Genomic DNA, 20,782 nt, shown 5'->3' with positions numbered 1-20,782 from the left:
ATTCTCGCGTTCAACACGCCCCTAACCACACTATACACGCCCGAAAAAAATACGTAGGTTTGTGGGGATAGAAACCTCAGTTTTGGACGTAGTGTATGCTCCTCCGTGTTTGGTGATGGTTCGAACATGACCATCACCTCCTTCGATGATCAAAGTACGTGAAAAAAATTCTGTTTTTCCCTTATATATATATATATATATATACGTGTGTGTGTATATATGTTATACTAATTAAATTGATTGTTGAAAGGGTTCTTAAGGAAAAACTACGACGATGCCGAAAATAACCTTCTTCATTTGATCAAGTTGGGAGCCCGATCTTTTTAAAAGTTGATGCGGCAAGACTGCTTGAGCATGTTCACATTAAGAACGAGAAGTTTGACATAATTGTCTTTAATCGACCACATTGTGGTATTTACCACGAAGACGACAATCCGCGGGTAATAAGGTAACTTGAGTTTAATTTGTTGTTTATTTTTAACTTTTATTTATAATCAACAGATATAGATAACGTTATATTTTTATTTAGGAAAAATCAAGAGCTGATTAAACATTTTGTTAGTGGTAAAACCCTAGTTTAGTGTTTATGAAGGGATTTGAATGTTTATATGGTACATGTGATGTAGATCTAGGGCTGTAAATGAAATGAACGCTCGGTGAATTGTTCGTTCATTAAACAAATGAATGAACGTGAACAAGGAATTGTGTACGATTAACTAAGTGGATGAACACGAACAGTGACCCTGTTTGTTCAAATGTGTTTGTAAGTTATTTTGTTATGTTTTGATGTGTAAAATATATATCTGATGACGTTTGAGTGAAATTTGGTATTAGTTCACAAACAGATGTAAGGTAAAACCCTAGTTTAGTGTTTATGAAGGGATTTAAATGTTTATTATATGCAAAATCTGATGTAGATCTTGGGCTTTAAATGAATTAGCTGTTTGGTGAAGTGTTTGTGATTTGTTCATTCGTTTAACAAATGAACGGACATGACATTTGTTCAACTGTGTTTGTGAATTATTGTGTTATGTTTCGATGTGTAAATATGCATTTGATGGCATTTGAGTAAAATTTGATATTAGGAATTCACAAACAGTATGTTAAATCTGATGTAGATCTAGGGCTGTAAATGAATCGAACATGAACAAGGAATTCCGTTCGATTAACTAAATGGACGAACTGTAACGGTGGCCATGATTGTTCAATAGTGTTTGTGAATGTGTGATAATGTGTTCGTTTACATTCGTTTATGTTAATTTTTGTTTGTTTATTGAAGGTGTTTAATGACTTTTCTAATCTTATCATAAAGATTTAAGCAGAATTATTAACTTAGTTGCCGTAAAGGCACTAAATGTGAGCCTTGAGCCTAGGCGCTAAAAAGTGAGGGCCCAAGTTAAACAAGGCGCATAGGATAAACATACCATTTTTGGGGTTTTAAACATGCTATAGGCCTTTTAGGATGGTTTCAAGCCATTTTTGATGTTTTAAACTAGTTTGCCCAGAAATTGCAGTAGTTTGCTGGAATTTAGGATTTGGATAGAATCTGACCAACAGCTGGCTGGAATCTTGCCCGAAGGTTGCCAAATCACCTGGATAGCAGGGAGGTGCATTCCCTGTGCCTTGCCTGAGGGCCTAGGCGCACGCCCGGAGGGCTTTTGACAGCAAAGGTCTAAGCCCTTGTTGAATAATTATTGTTTGGAAATTATTGGTGTTGATTAAAAGTTAACAACATCAATTTTGCCTTTCAGAACTATTATGTTTAATATTATGATTTTATTTATTGTTTTATTTATATATAACACAAACCGAGCTACATCTGGATAATGGGTAAGCGAGCAACAAGCTGCGCCGCTATCCCCTTTTGAATCGCAAAGCCTATTCTACTAAATATAAATCCTTGGTTCCTCGGGCTCTGCGAGTCACTGTGGACCACCTTCTGCACCCGCTCCAAGAAGCGAACCGCCTCGGGAGCTATGGATCCAAAAGTGTCGAAGGCAAATGGAATGAACACGTGCTGATTCTCCAAACACGTTGTCTGATGCTTAGCAACCTTCCTAGATTCCGCTCTCAAAATCGCCTATCCCGGTACGAAGCCACTGTCTCTCAGCCCCACCAACGGGGACAACCCAGTGAGGTCAACACACGCATGCTTACCCCCTGCCCAGCCAAACACAAGAACATCCGCAGGACGCAGGGTAGATATGTTTTATGCTTGTTTTTATCTCTAATGTTCATATTAATAAAACCTCTGCTATCAATTGAACAATTTGTTGCTCAATCTTTAATTCTTTATTGAACAGGCTGCACAGGCTAGGTTTATTGAACTATAACTCTATTGTCAATGATGCTGGTGGGTCTGTGCAACCTTCGTGTCTTTCAACACAAAAGTAAGTTATTTGGTATCATTTTCTTTTTGGTATGCATTTTATTTATAGCACCTTCTCATTTGTAGAGTTTTGACAGAGCAAATTGCTGAAGGACAACCGAGAATGCATAGACCTTGGAAGAAGATTATTGTTGTGGTTCAGGGGATTTACAGAATGGAAGGAGAGCTTTGCGAACTTCCTGAGATTATATCTGTATGCAGAAAATACAAGGTGATGCATACATGTCTTGTTGTTTTATTGGAATGTCATTCGCTTAAGCTTAAGCCCTAATCTTAAGCTTTAGCCCTTTGTATTAATTTCCCATTCACCCTCTTAAAAATACTTATATATTACTTTTCCATCATAGCTCATTCCATTCACTCGGGGAGATGGGGGGCATAAAAACTTTTTTTCTGGACCGAAAAAGTTCAAATTGTAGGAAGGCTGAAAAAATGAACTAAAAAAGACCAATTTTGGTTGCTAAAAATTGTTTGAATCATAGCTCCAACAAGTTGCTTGTGCTTAATGGGTGTGCTTTCTTTTATAAATTTTGTACAGGTGTTGGGCGGGTCAACCGTCATATGGGGTAATGCTTCGTCTCCCGGTAAGACATTGTAAACGTTTATGCATTTTCTCACATTTCTTTATACGGTCGCTGCTTAATTTGTTTTATTTGGTCAATACTGTTTGGTTTTGGAAGCAATTTTGGGTTATCTTGCTGGTGGATGGGTCAACTTTGTGTTTTGTATGAGTTCGTATTAGCTGAAATGGTCATGGTCAGGTTTCATTGGTAGATTTGAAGCTCAAACCTTTCAAAAGTAAAGCAAGAACTGACCATTACAGACACGCCTGTTATTTTTTTTGAAACTTCACTATATAAACAACAGCGAACAACACCCGGAGGCTACAAAGACCAAAGAGACATTACACCAAATTGAACGAACACCAATCTGACCACAAGACTGGTTTTTATCGAGGCCTATTTCTATACCAAAAGAACCCCAAAGCCTTAATGTCACTAACAATATCTACAATTCTTACCGGAATTTTAGAGAACACTAGATCGTTTCTAGCTTTCCACAGCCTCCAACAAATCGTTATCACCAAACCTTGAACAACCTCCTCTTTACCTTGGGACAAACCTGCCGTCAAATGCAATCTGGAGAGCTCGAACACACTGCTGCAAGCCCCCGAAGAAACCGAGGTCCATGATTCCAACCAACTCCAAACGTGACCCGCCACTTCACAGCTAGAAAATAGATGATCTGCAATTTCCGGAGCTAAACCGCAAAGACTGCAAGAACAAGAACTAACCTGTATACCTCTCTTCATCAATTCAGTTCTCGTAGGAATCCTATTCAACACCGCTCGCCACATAAACACACGACACTTCTTCGGAATCCATTTGACCCAACTGATATACATCAGGTTTGGTTTATGAAATGGTTTAATTAGATCATATGTTTACCCGCACCCGAACCCGAAGAGCCGCCATGATCCGACCCATGTTGTTCTCTGTTTTACTTCCAAGTTATACAATTTATATTTTCATGTTTATTTCCTTTTAGTTTACATGTCGGTGAGTTTTTTTTTGTTTTATTTATTTTCCTTTAATTAAGTCCACCTTGTTAGTGGGTAGGTTATTGGTAGTTATTTTATTTCTATGTAAACATTTCGTGAAAGAAGGATAACGGCAGATGTTTATGTTTGATTAAAATATTGTGTGTTAATTTTATCTCAATGGATTTTGAGTAAAGTTGATTCTCCAGTGCTAGTTCAAATATGGCAACTTGAATGGTGATCTTTGGAATCTAATCACAAGTTTAGGTGGTGAATTATGTATCCTAAACGCGTGTTGGATGCCCTTCGGTTTGGTTCGGTGGTGTGTCTGTATCCGAAAACGAGCCGTTGTTCTATCCGTTATATATTCGAATCAATTTTCTGTATGTTACCGGTGACTTGGCTATCACCAACCTATCATACTCCCCACCAACCTATCATACTCCCCGGGCTCAGCTCAATATCTTTACCGATAATTCTTCTAGCATCCGCCACAGAGAACTCGTCACCTTTAACACCTCTCCAAATCCAGTTATCCGGACCATTGGATCCGAGAATCGGACTATACAGTCCGAACATCTTCTTCCATTCCGACACCTCTTCGGCTCCGGACTAAACACGCCTGTTATTTTTAAAGCTATGTTTTTTAGTTTGACCTGTTTAAGTTAAATCACAAATAAAAGTAATCCACTAAATCAACTGAAATTATATACATAAGGGGTTAATTTTCTTACAGAACTTCAAAAAAATTTAAGAGCTTAACAAACTGCTATTTTTTTTGAAACATTTTTTTATGTAAATGAGATATTCTCATGCATTTGAACCGATTTCACGGGTATAGTTTCACCAAACTCAGATAGTTTTTAAACGGGTTATAATATCTCATTAAATTTAAAATTGATCTAACTAAGTATTTGATATAAAACTCCTATAGAATAAGAATATATACTAAAATTAATATCCGATTTAAAAAAATATTATATATAATTAAAAAACAGTTTTATAGTAAAATAAAATAAGCGGGTCATGAGTCTCATCAAGCCCGTATAGGGTTATAGCATATCATTTATTTGTGAAACTATTTCATCATCAAATCCTAAATATATTATTAACTTCATTACAATAAGTAAAAATAAAATCCATATAAAAGATATAAATATTAAAAACGAATAATGTAAAACAATCCTGTAATACGAGGGATAAAACCTAGTGCGTGTGTGTATATATATATTGAAAAATTCATGGTGTTATAATTTTAAAATTTGTTTTTTAAGTGTTTCGGCGTAAATAACATCTAACATGCAGAAAGATTTGCAATCAGATCAAATTATAAACACACCTCCCGAAGTTTCTGACGATCCACGATTATCAATCGAAATTCAAAACACACTCAATGTCTTAGTTCCGACAACTAGGATGAGGAATTTTGGCACTAGGATGTCCGTTTAAGACTAGGGTGCTACGTAAGCGAAACCACCCAAGATCTTCAGCATGAGGATTTTATGATTAATGTTTTTTATTTGTTAAAAGATCTCATTGTTGATTTGGGCGGCGATGATGTCGACCATTACAATCCAACCAGCCTAGAGACTACCACAGACCATGATCATGAGTACTAAACTTAGTATTATTTTGTAAGGATTACTCTATAGAATAGTAGTCAACTTTGAAAATTGTTCCATTCATGTTATTGAACTTTCATTTTTGTTCCAATCATAGATATTTTACCAGGATAGCAGTTAATCTAGATTTTTTTAAAATTTATTTTTTAATGTTTTTACTTTGTATAATAATTTTGGTTAGGGTCGGAACAAGTTAGGGTCAACAGGTTCGGGTTAGAACGGGTCAAGGTCGGAACGGGTCAAAACGGGTTTCGGGACAGTTTTTTTTAACCAACGAATCAGCGCGTTTTCAACATGTTACAGCTCGTTTTAATAGCAAAAGCTCGTTTAAGCGATTTTTTCAGTTCGTTTCAGCAATTAACAGCTCGTTTAAGCGATTTTTCAAGTTGTTTCAGCACCTAACAGCTTGTTTAAGCGATTTTTCAGTTCGTTTAAGCACCTAATAAGTCGTTTAAGCGATTTTTCAGTTCGTTTCAGCACCTAACAGCTCGTTTAAGCGATTTTTTCAGTTCGTTTCAACACTTAGCAGCTCGTTTAAGTGTTTTTCAGCACCTAACAGCTCCTTTAAGCGATTTTTCAGTTCGTTTCAGCATCTAACAGCTCGTTTAAAGCGATTTTTCAGTTCGTTTCAGCACCTAACATCTCGTTTAAGCGATTTTTCAGTTCGTTTCAGCACCTAACAGCTCGTTTAAGCGATTTTTCAGTTCGTTTAAGCACCTAGCAGCTCATTTAAGTGATTTTTCAGTTTGTTTCAGCACCTAACAACTCGTTTAAGCGATTTTTCAGTTCGTTTCAGCACCTAACAGCTCGTTAAAGCGATTTTTCAGTTCGTTTCAGCACCTAACAGCTCGTTTAAGCGATTTTTCAGTTTGTTTCAGCACCTAACAGCTCGTTTAAGCGATTAGTCACTTGAAATATCACATTTTTATTTTTGGGTCAAAATGGGTTGCAAATTTAATTATATGGGTCGATGTGGGTTAGTGTCTTTAAAAAAGTGGCATGTTCGGGTTGAAACGAGGTTTAGATTGGAACGAGATCGGTTTAGGTTCGGCTCGAATCAGGTTTCGTGCCGACACGAGTTTTAGCACTGGACGGGTTGGGTTACGGTTTTTTTTGAGCTTTCGCACTGGACGGGTCGATTTTGGTTTTTGTTTCGTTTTCGTCGACTTTTCAGTTTCGGTTAATTTGTCGGGTTTTTTTATGAACGAGGACGACGGCGAAACATTTTTGTTTTTTTTAACTTTTTTTCGCTTTTTATTTGTATTTGAGTTATGATTTATTTATTGTTTTGTTTTTGAATTTTTTTTAGGGTTTTAATCTTAATAAAAACCTTTAAAAAATTCAAAAAAATCAATTAAAAAATCATAACTCAAAATATAAAACAAAAAAAGTAAAAGAACTAAAACGTTTCGTCCGTTGTCCTCGTTCAACAAAAAAAACCCGACAAATTAACCGAAACTGAAAAGTCGACGAAAACAAAACAAAAACGTGCTGAAACAAGTTGTTAAGTGCTGAAACGAACTGAAAAATCGCTTAAACGATCTGGTATGTTCTGAAACGAACTAAAATTTCGCTTAAATGAGCTGGTAGGTGCTGAAACAAACTGCTGAAAAATCGCTTAAGCGAGCTGTTAGGTGCTGAAAGAAACTGAATATCGCTTAAACGAGCTTTTAGGTGGTTAAACGAACTGAAAAATCGTTTAATTGATTTAAATTTTAAAACTTATGACCCAAATCAATTCATTTAAATTTTAAAACAATCCAAATTAACCCTTTTGAAATGGTCTGGGTCAATGTTAACGTAAACACAATTAAGGTATTACCAAACCTAGTAAATATTAAGAAAAAACACTAGCTTGGTTTAAGATCAAGGTCGCTAGATAAAATACGTGAAAAAAATTAGTTGTGAAAAGAAAAAACAGTGCTACCTTACCTTCGGCCCATTAGGTCAGGGAGAGTATTTAAAACATCCAATCTCTTCATATCGTAATTTTATTATATTCTCAGCCGCGATGATGAATTCGATCTTCCACCGATTAATCAGACCCATGGTATCTTCATCTTTTAGGGTGAGATTCTCTTGATCCTATGAGTATTTTTTTTGTTCTTTTTCACACACGAACAAAACCCCAAGTTTGTAACGATTGTTTAAAACTCTGATCTGGTCAAATTTAGGGTTTAAATTTTGTTATATGAATTGTTAAGGTGTCAATCTGGTTTTTGGTGAAGGACTTACTTCAAAATTTGGGCTTAAATGTTTCGGTTTGAATTTCTTGAGAAGTAGGTACGGAATACCATACCGAGTTTATGAGTACCTGTTTGGTTCAGTACCTGTGATTTTGGTACCTGAAAATATGGATACCGAGTTTATGGAGAAGTTAGTTTCCGATCGGTGCTCATCCCGATTATTTGCACACTATACTTCTTTGAGGAACTATCTCCCTATTTGCACACTATAGGCAAAAAAAAAACTATCGTCCTATTTGCAGACTATACTTCTTTGAGGAGGAACTATCGCCTTTTTTGCACACTATAGGCAAAAAAACAAATAAATTATTTGTTAATTTTGCAGATGCAGGATGCAATTCATACTCCTTTGAGGAACTATCGCCCAAATCCGATGCGTAAAGATTTGGTTGATACAGATCGACTTAACATACTTTTCCATGAGAGGAAGGACACTGAGTCCGTGTGTGAAAGTGATTGTGAAAAGACCCCTCTCAAACCGTTAACGAGCAAACTCTCAACTTATGAAATACTTGGACCAGGAATAATTCTTTTAAGAAATTACGTGAGCATCAAGGACCAGGTAGGTATTTGCTATGTTTTTATTTGCAATTGGTAATTTGGTTTAAAACGAAACTCAAGTGAGAGCCTCAAGCGCAAGCTATGTTTTTATTTGCAACTGGTAATCTTGGTTTAAAAAAGAGCGTGATGGCGAGGTGTTTTGGTCTCGGAAACTCAAGTGAGAGCCTCAAGCGCAAGTCTAAGAGCCTCACGTAGTATATTATTTAATAGTTATCATTAGATTCAAAAATACTATTTTACATGTTTTTAGTACTTAAATACCAAAAATTATATATAACAAATTACACAGTTTATAGCTATATATAAATTAAAAGAACTAAATTAAATTAGATTAAGAAAAATGAAAAGAAGTAAATAAATTATTAATCTTGTCTAGAAAAAGACAAGGAAAAATTGTTGAGTTAACTTTTCTGCACAACTACTTTCATATGCTAATCACTGTTTAAATCACTCCAAAAATAATATTTAGTCATTTTCTTTTTGGGGTATTTACGTATATTCCTTCCTAAGTTTTTTTATTACATTCTTTTTTTTTATTCTCTAGTATCAGGTATTTTTTAAGAACAAGAGGGTTCTACAATCTGATAGTAGATTGACAAATTGTTGGACCGAGCTGGATTTGAACCAGCATAAACATATCCCATTAACCACTCGGGCATCGACCCAACGCCTAATTTTATCCAACTCTTAAAAATCAATTACATATTTTCTTTTCTTAAAACATGCATATTACTAGGGGCATTTACATATATTCTTTGCTAAGTTTTCTTATAACATAATTATCCAACCTTTAAAAATCAATTACATATTTTCTTTTCTTAAAACATGCATATTAAATACTTATTCATTTTGTTAAAATTAACTTATTAATCAACTATTGTACTAGGGGCATTTACATATATCCATTCCTTAAGTTTTCTTATTACATATTTATTCAACCTTTAAAAATCAATTACATATTTTCTTTTCTTAAAACATGTATATTAAATAACTATTTTACTAGGGGCATTTACATATATCCCTTCCTAAGTTTTCTTAGTAAATATTTATCTAACCCTTAAAAATCAATTACATATTTTCTTTTCTTAAAACATGTATATTAAATATTTATTCATTTTGTTAAAATTAATTTATTAATCAACTATTTTACTAGGGGCATTTACATATATCCTTTGCTAAGTTTTCTTATTACATATTTATCCAACCCTTAAAAATCAATTACATATTTTCTTTTCTTGAAACATGCATATTAAATATATATTAATTTTGTTAAAATTAACTTATTAATCAACTATTTTACTCTTATCTTTAGTAAGCAACTTTTTACATATTTCTTTATTATAATTCCATAAACCCAATACGAAATTGTAAAATCAATTGCTCTACTATAATCAATTAGTTTCATGATCTTTCATATTCTTTCTTCTTTCCTTTTACTTAGTCCTGTAAACGAAACAAACGAATCAGATTTGACAGAGACTAGCCAAAAAATCTATCATAATTCATCAAAAGATTGTCCATCAAATGGACACTCTTTTTCTGAAATTGGAGTATCCGCTTGAAATTTGGTATCATTTGAACCAATTCTAGACATCTCTCACAAGTAGGGGTGTTCAAAGTTGTATATCCGATTTTTGGATATTGAATTTTGATATCCGAATTTTCGGATATCCTATGGATTCGGATATCGAAATGGATACTTGAATATAAATAAAAATTTCATTTATATGGTTCATTTATTGTATGGATCTGTGTAAAGGAAATTGTTTGTCTAGAATTATACATTCAAGCATTTATAATACAAGTATATGTTTCATAAACACAAATTTTGCATGTTGTTTACTTCTATACCTAATCGATCTATATCACGGGTAACCACCACCAGCGATGAGTTATCGCCGCCCTTGAATAGGGATGACAACGGGCCATGTTTGGTCTGAGTATTGGTAATCCCATGCCCATACCCGTATGTAAAATCGTGTCCCATACCCGTCCTATTACTTGTTGGTATTTGCCCGTCGGGTATCGGGCATACCCGAGGGTATCGGGTATACTCATTGGGACTTTCAAGTACATTTTTTAATCGTTATAATTATTTTATACCCTTTATTCATACACAAATTATTACAAATTTAAATATAATGCATGGGATATATACACGCCCTGCTTGCGGTGCGCGCATATAATGTATATATGTGTGAACCCTCGGGTGGGCAAAAGTAAAATTGCACTAATTTTGACGTTATTTTACTAATCTCGTGAAAATAACGTTAAAAGTGGCGGAAGGTTAATCAGGCATCATGTGGTGGCGTTGATAGCCGAAAGACAAGGGCACATGCACCGATCAGCCGGTGTCCCGATGATTGAGTGCTATGTGCCTTATGTCCAAGGCTTGATGCAAAACTACTATCGAGCCGGGGGTCTCACCGGAAGCAGCCTCTCTATCCCTATGGATAGAGGTAAGGCTGTCTACATCTTACCCTCCTCAGACCCTACCATAGCATTGCTATTGGTGGGATATACTGAGTACGATGATGATGATGATGATGATGATGCATGGGATATATAGAAGCGTGACAATAAATAAATAATATCATTATAATTTTTATATATATTCTTCACAACCTATAAAATACAGAGAATTTTTTGGGCATATAATTCGGGTATATGGTTCGGGTAAACGGGTATGCGTTTTCGGGTAATCGGGCCGGGTATTATCTAATCTCATACCCGGCCCGTACTCGCGAAAATTTTTAAATCCTAATCCCATACCCAACACATACCCATCGGGTTTCGGGTATACCCGTCCCATTTGTTTCGGGTATACCCGTCCCATTTGTTTCGGGTTTCGGGTATACCCGTTGGGCTCGGGCTTTTTTGCCATCCCTAGCCTTGAACTACCGCTGCTTCATCACCGTTTCATATTAAGGCCGAAGCGTAGATTTTCGTTCCATCTTCCAGTTACAGTTGATTCTTCGTCTCTATTTTTGAATCCATTTCAATCAACCTCAACCATAGATATTTCATGGCGGCCGGATCTAGTGCTTGGTGGTGGCCGGAGGGGTGTGGTCGTTTAAAAAGTGTATGGGAGTATAGAGAGTAGAGTTAGGGTTTCAAATGTAAATGAACTACAACAGCCGCTTTAAGACTACACTCTAGGGTTTCTAAAAATATAAAAATAATTAAATTTAAAATTTCGGATAGTTTGGTTATCCGAAAATTTTCAAAGTCACTATCCGAATATGAATCCGAAATTTCTATTATTTCGGATACGGATTCTGATATTTTTCCAACATCCCTACTCACAAGTTACAACCTAACACCAAATTAACAAACTCAAAAAATTAAGAACTGATAACAAATTTTCAATGCAGAGCTTATTATTAACAGAATATGATCAAATGGGGATATACAGCAAGAGCATGGTTTAAGAAAAAATAAAAATAAAAATGTCAACATCTATTTGACTAACGCTAAAAGTACATATTCATATTTCCAAAATATGAACTTTCTGTTCATAAACTTAAATGTTAATAATCACCAAGATTACAAAAAACAGGGATACGAAAAGCTCATACAACAATCACTAACAAAAATAAAAAATTACCAATAAAAGCACCAATTAGAAATAAGGTACCGTTTGAGTAGTGTTTTTTTGTAAATTTGTTGTGAGTCGAGGATAGAGAAAACTGTAATTATAAGTATAGAAAAATATTATTTAATTGAACATGAGAGAGAAATGCATTGTTTTTAGTGTAATTATAAAGATGATAATTATAAATTGGTTGAGAATGCTCTAATAAGAGGAAATATGTAAAAAACCTTTTTTTTCACCACACATCAATTCCTATCCTACTTCCCTCCTTAGTGCTTCACCTATGGCGACCTTCAATTCCGACAACAATCTCTTGTGACCCGCAACATCACCAGCACAAAAGTTGTTGCTGTCTCTTATCTATTTCTAAATGAATCACCTCATCCGGTTGCTTCTTGTATTTTTTGCCTCACTTAAAATAGAGTTTTTGAGATCGCAAGCCTTGGGCGTGTCTTCTTTAACCTAGCTAGTAATGTTTTGTTATTGTGAACAGTTTTCCATGTACAATGGTGTATGTTTGTTTATAAGGATTGAAGAGCATTGTTAGTTCATTAACAACTAATATGTATATATGTTTTGGAAAAAAAATTCAAAAATTTTTGTGAAAAGCAACTATGGTATGTTTATTTTATTTGTAGGTTGATACAGTGAATATGTGCTCGAAGTGGGGTATGGGTCCTGGAGGGTTTTACAAGCCAGCAGGAATTCAACGATATATTATGTGTCTTGGTCGAAATTGGGATCCGATAACAAGGTATGAGAAACGTTACTTAAGTGATGGTTCTGAACCACCACCACCACTTCCACTCCCTTGTGAGCTAGTGTCATTGGCTGAAGCCACAATTCAAGATGCCCAAGCCCATCTTACTGAACTTCCTTCGATGCGGCCCGATATGTGTTTAGTCAATTTCTATTACCGAAATTGTCTAGATGAGCTTCATGAGGTTCGTTTTAACTTGTGCACACTGAACATGCAAATATATTGACTTGTGTTTCTACTTTATCTTTTTTCAGCTAAAGGGTGGTTTTGTAGTTCTGCATTTTATATATTTTAACGTTTTGAAAAGTTCACTCGTAATTGTTGGACTATTTTTTACATTAACCTTTTTGTTATTTTTTTGGTGGCATCATTTAGGTTAAAAAGCATGAACTATAAGTTTTTATTTTTTTTTCTATTTGAACAAAGAACTCACAATCAATAATTTCAAGTGTTTTTTTGTTTTTTTCAAAAGTTTTTTTACTTTACTAATGTAACATAAATCATGATTATATGAACTATATTGTTTTGGAAGTTATAACTAGTGACGATCTCAACTATCAGTTTTGTTATCAATAACAATCTCAGTTTGATAGATTGTTAACTTCGTTTATTTTTTATGACGTGGTGTCTGACGTGGCAATGACTTGGACTTCTTTAATATATTTGGATATAATTTTCAAAATTAGTTACATGGATGGTCAATGTGGTTCACACAAATTATGGATTTGATTTCGTTTATTACTCCTTTTGACGTGTTAACCGTTTAAAAATGCCATGTCTAAAGGTGTAATAATTATAACAATGTTTCAAATCCAATAATTTGTGTAAACCACATAGTTTTAAAAACTATATCCAACTAAATTTAAAAAAAGTCCCAAGTCATTGTCAGTTCACATGTCATCTGAATTAAATGAACTTAACAATCTGGTTGACCGGGATTGTTATTGGTAACAAAAGTGAAAATCGGGATTCCCTATAGTCACGTTAGCATGGATTAATATCGGCTAATGGTTAATAGCTTGGATTACTAAAATCTAATTATTCAATTCAAAATGTTATTTCTTTATGTTGTTTGACCGGGATTGTTATTGGTGACCTCTTGCATTTCTTTCCTTATGCCCATCTGTATTTAATTAAATGATATTTCTTTATTTCATTTACAATTTTTTCCCCTTTTCATTCACTCACAAAAACAATAGATTTGAGGATGGCAGGGGTGAGCAAGAAATGATTCGTAACCGCTAGAACCGGAATCGAACCGGTGCCTTAGAACCGCTATCATGTGTTACTTTATGGTTCTCGGTTCTTAGATATTGCATTAAATAGTTTCGCGGTTCGGTTTCGGGTAAAACCGCGGTTCTAGACATGGAACCGAAGAACCGGAATATTAAATACTTTTTAGTTAAATTTACCAATTCTCATTTTTTAGGGTAACTTATTAGCATGTATTAATTCAATCATTCTTTAATTCAAATATACTTTCTTTACATTCAATCCCTACTAACAAAGATCAATTTTGTTTAAGGCCTTTTAAGGTAATATAATATAAAATGATATGATCTTCCTTTAATCTATATTTAATTTCAACAATTATGTTTTAATAAAATATATAATGGATGTTCATGTTATATCTAAATTAATTTTTATCATGAAAGAAGACAATTATATAAACTTGTTTTATACGAACTTTTTTTGAAAATCGCAAAGTTGCACAACCAATTTGATAAATAAAAGACCGAACCGTGATTAGCGAGAACCGACTGTTTTGGAACCGAACCGTTTACTATAATAGGTTTCGGTTCTAAATTTTCAGTCATTTTCAGTTCTGAATCGGTTCTCACGGTTCTGAATCGTTGCACAAGATGTAAAGCCCCCCTCAAGCATGGGGGAAAAGTTTGATTTCCTAAGAAGTATGGCGTTGGGGGTATATATGGGGATGGGATGTTCTTTAAATATATGGTGGTATGGGATGAAGTGCATTTTTAAGCAATTTGTGTGATGTAGTTGAAAATATGGTTGGAGTGTGAATGGATAGCAAAGTCAAATTTTTGTGTTTTTGTTTGAATGTAGGATCGTGATGAGAGCGATGATAGTATCACAAGAGGATTGCCCGTGGTTACTATTTCTCTTGGGGAGCTTGCTTTATTTAAGTATGGTCATACTAGAGATGAAAAGAAGTTACAAGACGTATTTCTAGAATCTGGTGATGTGCTGATATTTGGTGGCAAGTCTAGGCTTCTGTATCACGGAGTGACGCAAGTCGGTCAATACACAGCTCCTAGTGAATTATTAGATGAAACCGGGACTATACGTGGTCATTTATCCCTTACTTTCAAGCAAATCTGATCGTGGTTGTTTCTGGAAGTGTATTTTTCTTTCTCGTCTTTGGGATCATGTTGGTGATCTTTGTTCGTGTTTAAATATACCATGTTTAGTTTTAAATGTATTTGGTTTTTCATATAATGTAATATTATGAATGTATTAATATTATGGTTATTAACACTTAATATAGATTAGTTTTCTTCTTACGTTTTCCAATTCTATGTATACATCTCATTATACCTAATTGTGATGCATACCTAATTAATTAATGAAAATCTCTATCTTTCTCATTACATCTCTTTTTGTTTTAGCTATTAAACTTGTTTCATAATACATAATCAGCACGAGTTGCTTAACTCGTCTCGTGCTTAACTCGTTTTTTTCTCCCTATCTTTGGTCAAAACCCCATGGAGATACACCGAAAGGAGAAGATGGAAGTTAGTGGTTGTTAGCTTGCCAGGAGTTGGGCAATCATCTCAGCTAAACGAGTTCTTCATTCATAATTTAGGTAACAAGACTCCTTTGTAATTTATGTTTATTTCTGTTTTTAATAAACTATTATTGTGCCGAAAACTTTTAAAAAGTAATAACCGGTTCGTGGGAGCTTTTCCCACGGTGGTTTTATCTTTACCGGTGTTGAAGTTTCTCGACCTTGGGTTTAACGAATTCGAGGGGTCTGTTCCGAATAAGCTGTTCGATAAGGACCTTGATGCGGTTTTCTTAAACGATAACCGGTTTAAATTTGGCATTCCAGCGAATTTGGGTAACTCGCCGGTTTCGGTGCTGGTTTTGGCTAATAATGATTTGGGTGGATGTCTTCCGGCAAGTATTGGGAAAATGGGAGCAACGTTGAATGAGATTATGTCTGATGAATGATAATTTGTCGAGCTGCTTGCCAGTGCAGATTGTTTTTGACGCCAGCTTTAATGTTTAATGGGCTTCAAGGGCCGTTGCCGGCGGCGATTGTCGGAATGAGAAGTGTGGAGCAGTTGAATGTGGCGCATAATAAGTTGACAGGAGTGGTGCCGGATATTATTTGCAAGAAGGGATCAAAATTTTGTTCATAATAGTAGACAAAAGTCAAAAGGCTAAAGGACCTCGGTTCTGTTTTCGATGTTAATTAATTTTTCACATAGACTAGGACCTAAGGGAGTCGGACAATATTGGCCTATTGTGCCGTAATCTGATTCTTGGTAAATCAAAGATATTAAAATTATTCATATATAAAATAATTAGTCCACTACGGTGATATGTAAATGGTGTTTTACCTGGCGCTGTGGTGGGTTGGTAAACTCAAGCGGTTGGTCCTAAGAGTAGAAGAGGTAAGTCGACGTGAAATCGATCGGTTTTGACTACGTGCGTTTTTATACCGAAGTTAAAACCAAGTATAAAACAAAAAAAAATTCTAAAAATTTTGTGTGAACCAATGAGGTGGAGCCGGTTGGTACTCAAGTGTTGGGATCCTGTGCGTTGAAGCAGTGAGTCTACGCAAATTTGGTCAGTTTTTGCGAGGTTTGTTATGGTACTAGAACAAAAAAAATCATCATTTGGTCGGTTTTGGCTACGAACGTTACAATACTTGGGGTAAAAACAAAACACGGTGACTCTACGCGACTATGATCGGTTTCCATCACATTTATTACGGTATCTGAACAAAATCATAACAAAAAAATGTCTTCCGCCAGGTGGCCTATCGAGATACTATATACCACAACTTTTATTTATATTAACATATTTAAATAAAAAAAACACAAATAATATATTAAAAAAATAAAAGGAAGAAACTGAAAAAAAATCTATTCACAGGAGTCTCCATCCACTTAACAAAAATGAATATCACGAAATGGTAAATGTTTCTTTATATGAGTCTTGAACTTGAGCAGTTTTTTCATTACCAAGCATTATTAACAAATTTAACGTTAACCAACACACCAAGATATTACTATTGATTAATCATCAAAATAATTTACATGAAAATAAAACACAACTAATAAAATATTCAAAAAAATAATAATTTGTGACACCGAACTTCTAAGTTATACTAGATATATAATATATAATTGGTTTATGAAAAATTATTCATGGGCCAAGTAACATGTTATTACTTATTAGTTATTATGCATACAAGAGTGGTTTAATTATATTAAAATTTAGTGATTCTTTTGTAAAGATTTTCGAAATTTCTACCGGGTAAGCTTATCAATTTTTACATTAGGTTTTGAAATAAATCGATAGTTAACTTTCATATTGAAAAGAAAATAGAGATTACAGTTATTACATGTATTTGCTTATTTAAAATAAAATACTATTGGTTCATGCATTATATTTTGTAAAACTGAATTGTTTCTTTTAACAATCTTAATTTTTTTTTTGTCAAGATATCTATAATATGAGTTGTGTTCAAATAAGAAGTTTAATTTTCCTAAGAAGGCTAGGAATGAGGGTATTTTAGTCTACTACCTTAATATTCAAAACCCACTTAATTAATCTTAAAAACTCACTTAAATTTTTACTTTACAACTAGGAGTGTCCAAAATACCCGAACCCGATTAACCCGACCCGAACCCGAATAAGCTAATTAGAGTCAGGTTAATAGGGTCAAAAAGTATTAATCGGGTTATTCGGGTTACCCCGAATAACCCGAATTGTTAATAGGGTCGGGTTTCGGGTTCATTTTTGAAAAAAAGTCGGGTTTCGGGTTAACCCGAATAACCCGATTAGTGGTGATACTTAACTTTATAAAATAATGATGAAAAGATAAAATAAGCACTATTAAGTATTAAGGCAATATTGAAAGCTTTATAAAGAAGTTAATAAGTTAATTATTCTGATTGTTCATGAAACGTTCGATGGAAAGTTTATTTATGTTGTGTTCATTTAATTAAACAAACGAATATGAACACATGTTTCACTCGTTCATCTATGTTCGTGAACGTTCGTTTATGATCGTTCATTTAAGTTTGTTTACGTTCATTCGTGTTCGTTTACATATTAATAGAAAATTATTAAACGTTATTTGCATTTAGAAATTATATCACCCTAATATGTTTTATATTTGTTTGTTTTTTGTTTATTTAAGTGTGTTCATTTATGTTCGTTTATGTATGTTTGTGTTCGTTAATGTATGTACATATATGTCATTCATGTTCGTTTATCTTTGTTTAAATATTTTCGTTTATGTTCATGAATTGTTCGTTTAGATTTTAAATAAACGAACATGTTTAGTTTTTAACTAACGAACATGAACACAAATATTTGTTCGATTAAGTGTTCGTGTTCGTTAAAAGTTAAATGAACGAACACGGACATGCATTTGTTCATGTCCGTTTGGTTCGTTTGCATGCCTATGTATGTAATTATAATATAATTACTTGTAAAAGAAATTAAAAAGCGAGTGAAATAAAAATTTTTGCAACTTACAAGTTACAAACACAAAAAATAGCTTATAATTATAAAGTAACATAGTTAACCCGATTAACCTGATCGTACTAACCCGAAACCCGAACCCGACTAACCCGAACCTTAATAGGGTCGGGTTGCGGGTTAGATATTTTTTAAGGAAAACACGACTAACCCGAGCCGATTAACCCGAAACCCGATCGGGTTGACCCGATTAACACCCCTACTTACAACCACCACCGCCCCCCGCCACCCCCCGCCACCACCTTGCCGGAAAAGTCTTTGAAAATTTCGCCGGAAAGTCACCGGTAAAACACAATGGAAAACAGTATGAAAAAAAAAAACACAATGAAAAAAACACTATGAAAATAAAAACACAATGACAAAAACAAAATTAAATAACACAATATAAAAAACACTATTGTATAACACAATTTATAAAAAACCCATGATTTTTTTATTTATTTTTATATAGCAATATGGTACTCATATAAAAGATAAAAAACACTCGTTATTAAGATGAAATTGTTTTTTAAAAAAAATGTCGTATAAAAAAGTCATGGACGTTTAAATGATGGGAAATTTGACATGTGCCTTGCATGTGGAGAGAAAAAGTCAACAAATGTGTTATCCCTATTATGCCTTCACCCTTGTTTTACACTTGATTTTCTCTCTAATCTAATATTAACCATTCAAGTTTAAAATGAATGGACAAGATTATTTTCTATCTTTCCTACAAAAACTAATCTTCTTATTATAACTCAACCATCTATAATATTATTATGGTTATTAAGAACCATGAATTCATCACGTTTAGAAATTATATCAAATGTTGATTTAGATTAACAAACTTGATCTCTTGACAAAGAAGTTTCTAATAATTAGTAAAATCTATTTTTACGGATTATGAATTACTGACTTGATTAATCTACAATAATGGAGATATACATGGAAGGTTCCTTTAGATGAGCTTCTAATGGTTAAAAGCTTAAAAGGAACGTATCATCAATATATATTTTTTAAACTATTTAATGGTTTTATTCATTCACAATAAAGTGGTTTTTTTACAATTTAATGGTAACAATATTTTACGTACTTGGTTGCCAATTTAATTAATGGTAGAGCACTCACTTTATTAGTAAGAGGTACGAGGTTCAAACCTCACTATCACCAACTTATATGGGAGATATGAGGGATGGCCCTGGCTTGCCAGGGTTCGAGTCATAATCTCACCCGGTTTTACCGGCTCCTCGTTGTCGTGCCATTAGGCGGGTGTGGGGGTCGGGTTTTATCCGGTGAATCCCTCAATAGGGTGGACCGCTAGGGGCTTCGTCCATCCGGAATAGTGGCCGGCTCGGGCTACCTTTGGCTAATGGGGACCGCGTACGAAGTACCCGGCGTTACTTAGTTGGTCGTTCAAAAAAAAATTAGAACTTTCAATAAAATATATTTACGGTGGGGTTCATGACACCTTTGTCTAGTTTTAAATGAATCCTTGTTTTAAACTAAGTTATTGTTTCTTTCTTTAAATAACTAAGCAGGAATTTTAATTTATATATGTCGTGGATATTAAAATTAGTATATGGATGTTATTATATATACGTTTTACAAATTTAGCTTCATCAAATATATTTGAGGCGTATGTATGACAAAAAAATATATTTGTAACATTGATATCTTCAGCACATATGGAAAAGAATGATATGTTACGAAAATAAAGGTTTTTAACCCTGAGTAAAGAATTTATTATAACATTAAAGAAATTCATTGAGAAATTTGTTTATGTTCCAAAGTGTAGTAGTATATTTGTATGCAACATATATACGTGTGAATGCTTATGCTATTATACGGGGATACACGTAGGGGTGTTCAGGAAAACCGAAATCCGAATAAATCCGTACCGAAATCGAAACCCGACTAATCCGATTCGAATTCTTATTCGGATATGGATTTAAAAATATATCGGATAGTTCGGATTATTCGGATATCCAAATAAATAACATTTGTTTTTATTAATTTTTTTATAGCCCAGCTCAAAGCCCATTAAAATTTACAATACCCTTGGTCCCTAACTTCTAAAAAATTGACCTAAATCAGTTAAGTTATTTTACAGCGGCTATACTTTCAAAAATGACCTAAATCAAACAATTATTTTACATTCCGTCAACCGCCGTAGCTCCGGCCTCCGTCAATCGCCGCAGCTCCATCAATAGCCACTAAATTTACCCCCCCCCCAGTCGTAGCTCCATCAACCGCCGTTAGCCATCTGCCACTCGCCGCCCTCCATCTGTCATAGAGGTAATTACACAAGAGATTTCAGACTGATTATTTGTAGAAGTGTTAACAGA

The 20,782-nt window shown here is 34.2% G+C and overlaps 1 protein-coding gene across 1 annotated transcript; it reads left to right on the top strand.

Annotated features, from left to right (window-relative positions):
• Positions 1-1,173: 1,173 nt before the first annotated feature.
• Positions 1,174-15,103, top strand: LOC143530668 (DNA N(6)-methyladenine demethylase ALKBH1C-like). The gene is made up of 8 exons (XM_077026144.1): positions 1,174-1,184; positions 2,304-2,390; positions 2,456-2,600; positions 2,928-2,973; positions 7,756-7,892; positions 8,123-8,359; positions 12,592-12,897; positions 14,784-15,103. Exons 1-8 carry the CDS (start codon positions 1,174-1,176, stop codon positions 15,057-15,059), a joined length of 1,245 nt encoding a protein of 414 aa, XP_076882259.1. The 3' UTR covers positions 15,060-15,103.
• Positions 15,104-20,782: the final 5,679 nt, after the last annotated feature.

This window comes from Bidens hawaiensis, unplaced genomic scaffold (assembly GCF_021521415.1).
Source record: "Bidens hawaiensis isolate Kalapana, Puna unplaced genomic scaffold, B.hawaiensis_p1.1 tig00008970_1, whole genome shotgun sequence".
NCBI classification, from domain to species: Eukaryota; Viridiplantae; Streptophyta; class Magnoliopsida; order Asterales; family Asteraceae; genus Bidens; species Bidens hawaiensis.
The sequence above is the reverse complement of the archived record's forward strand: the minus strand, read 5'-3'. Positions and strand labels throughout refer to the sequence as shown.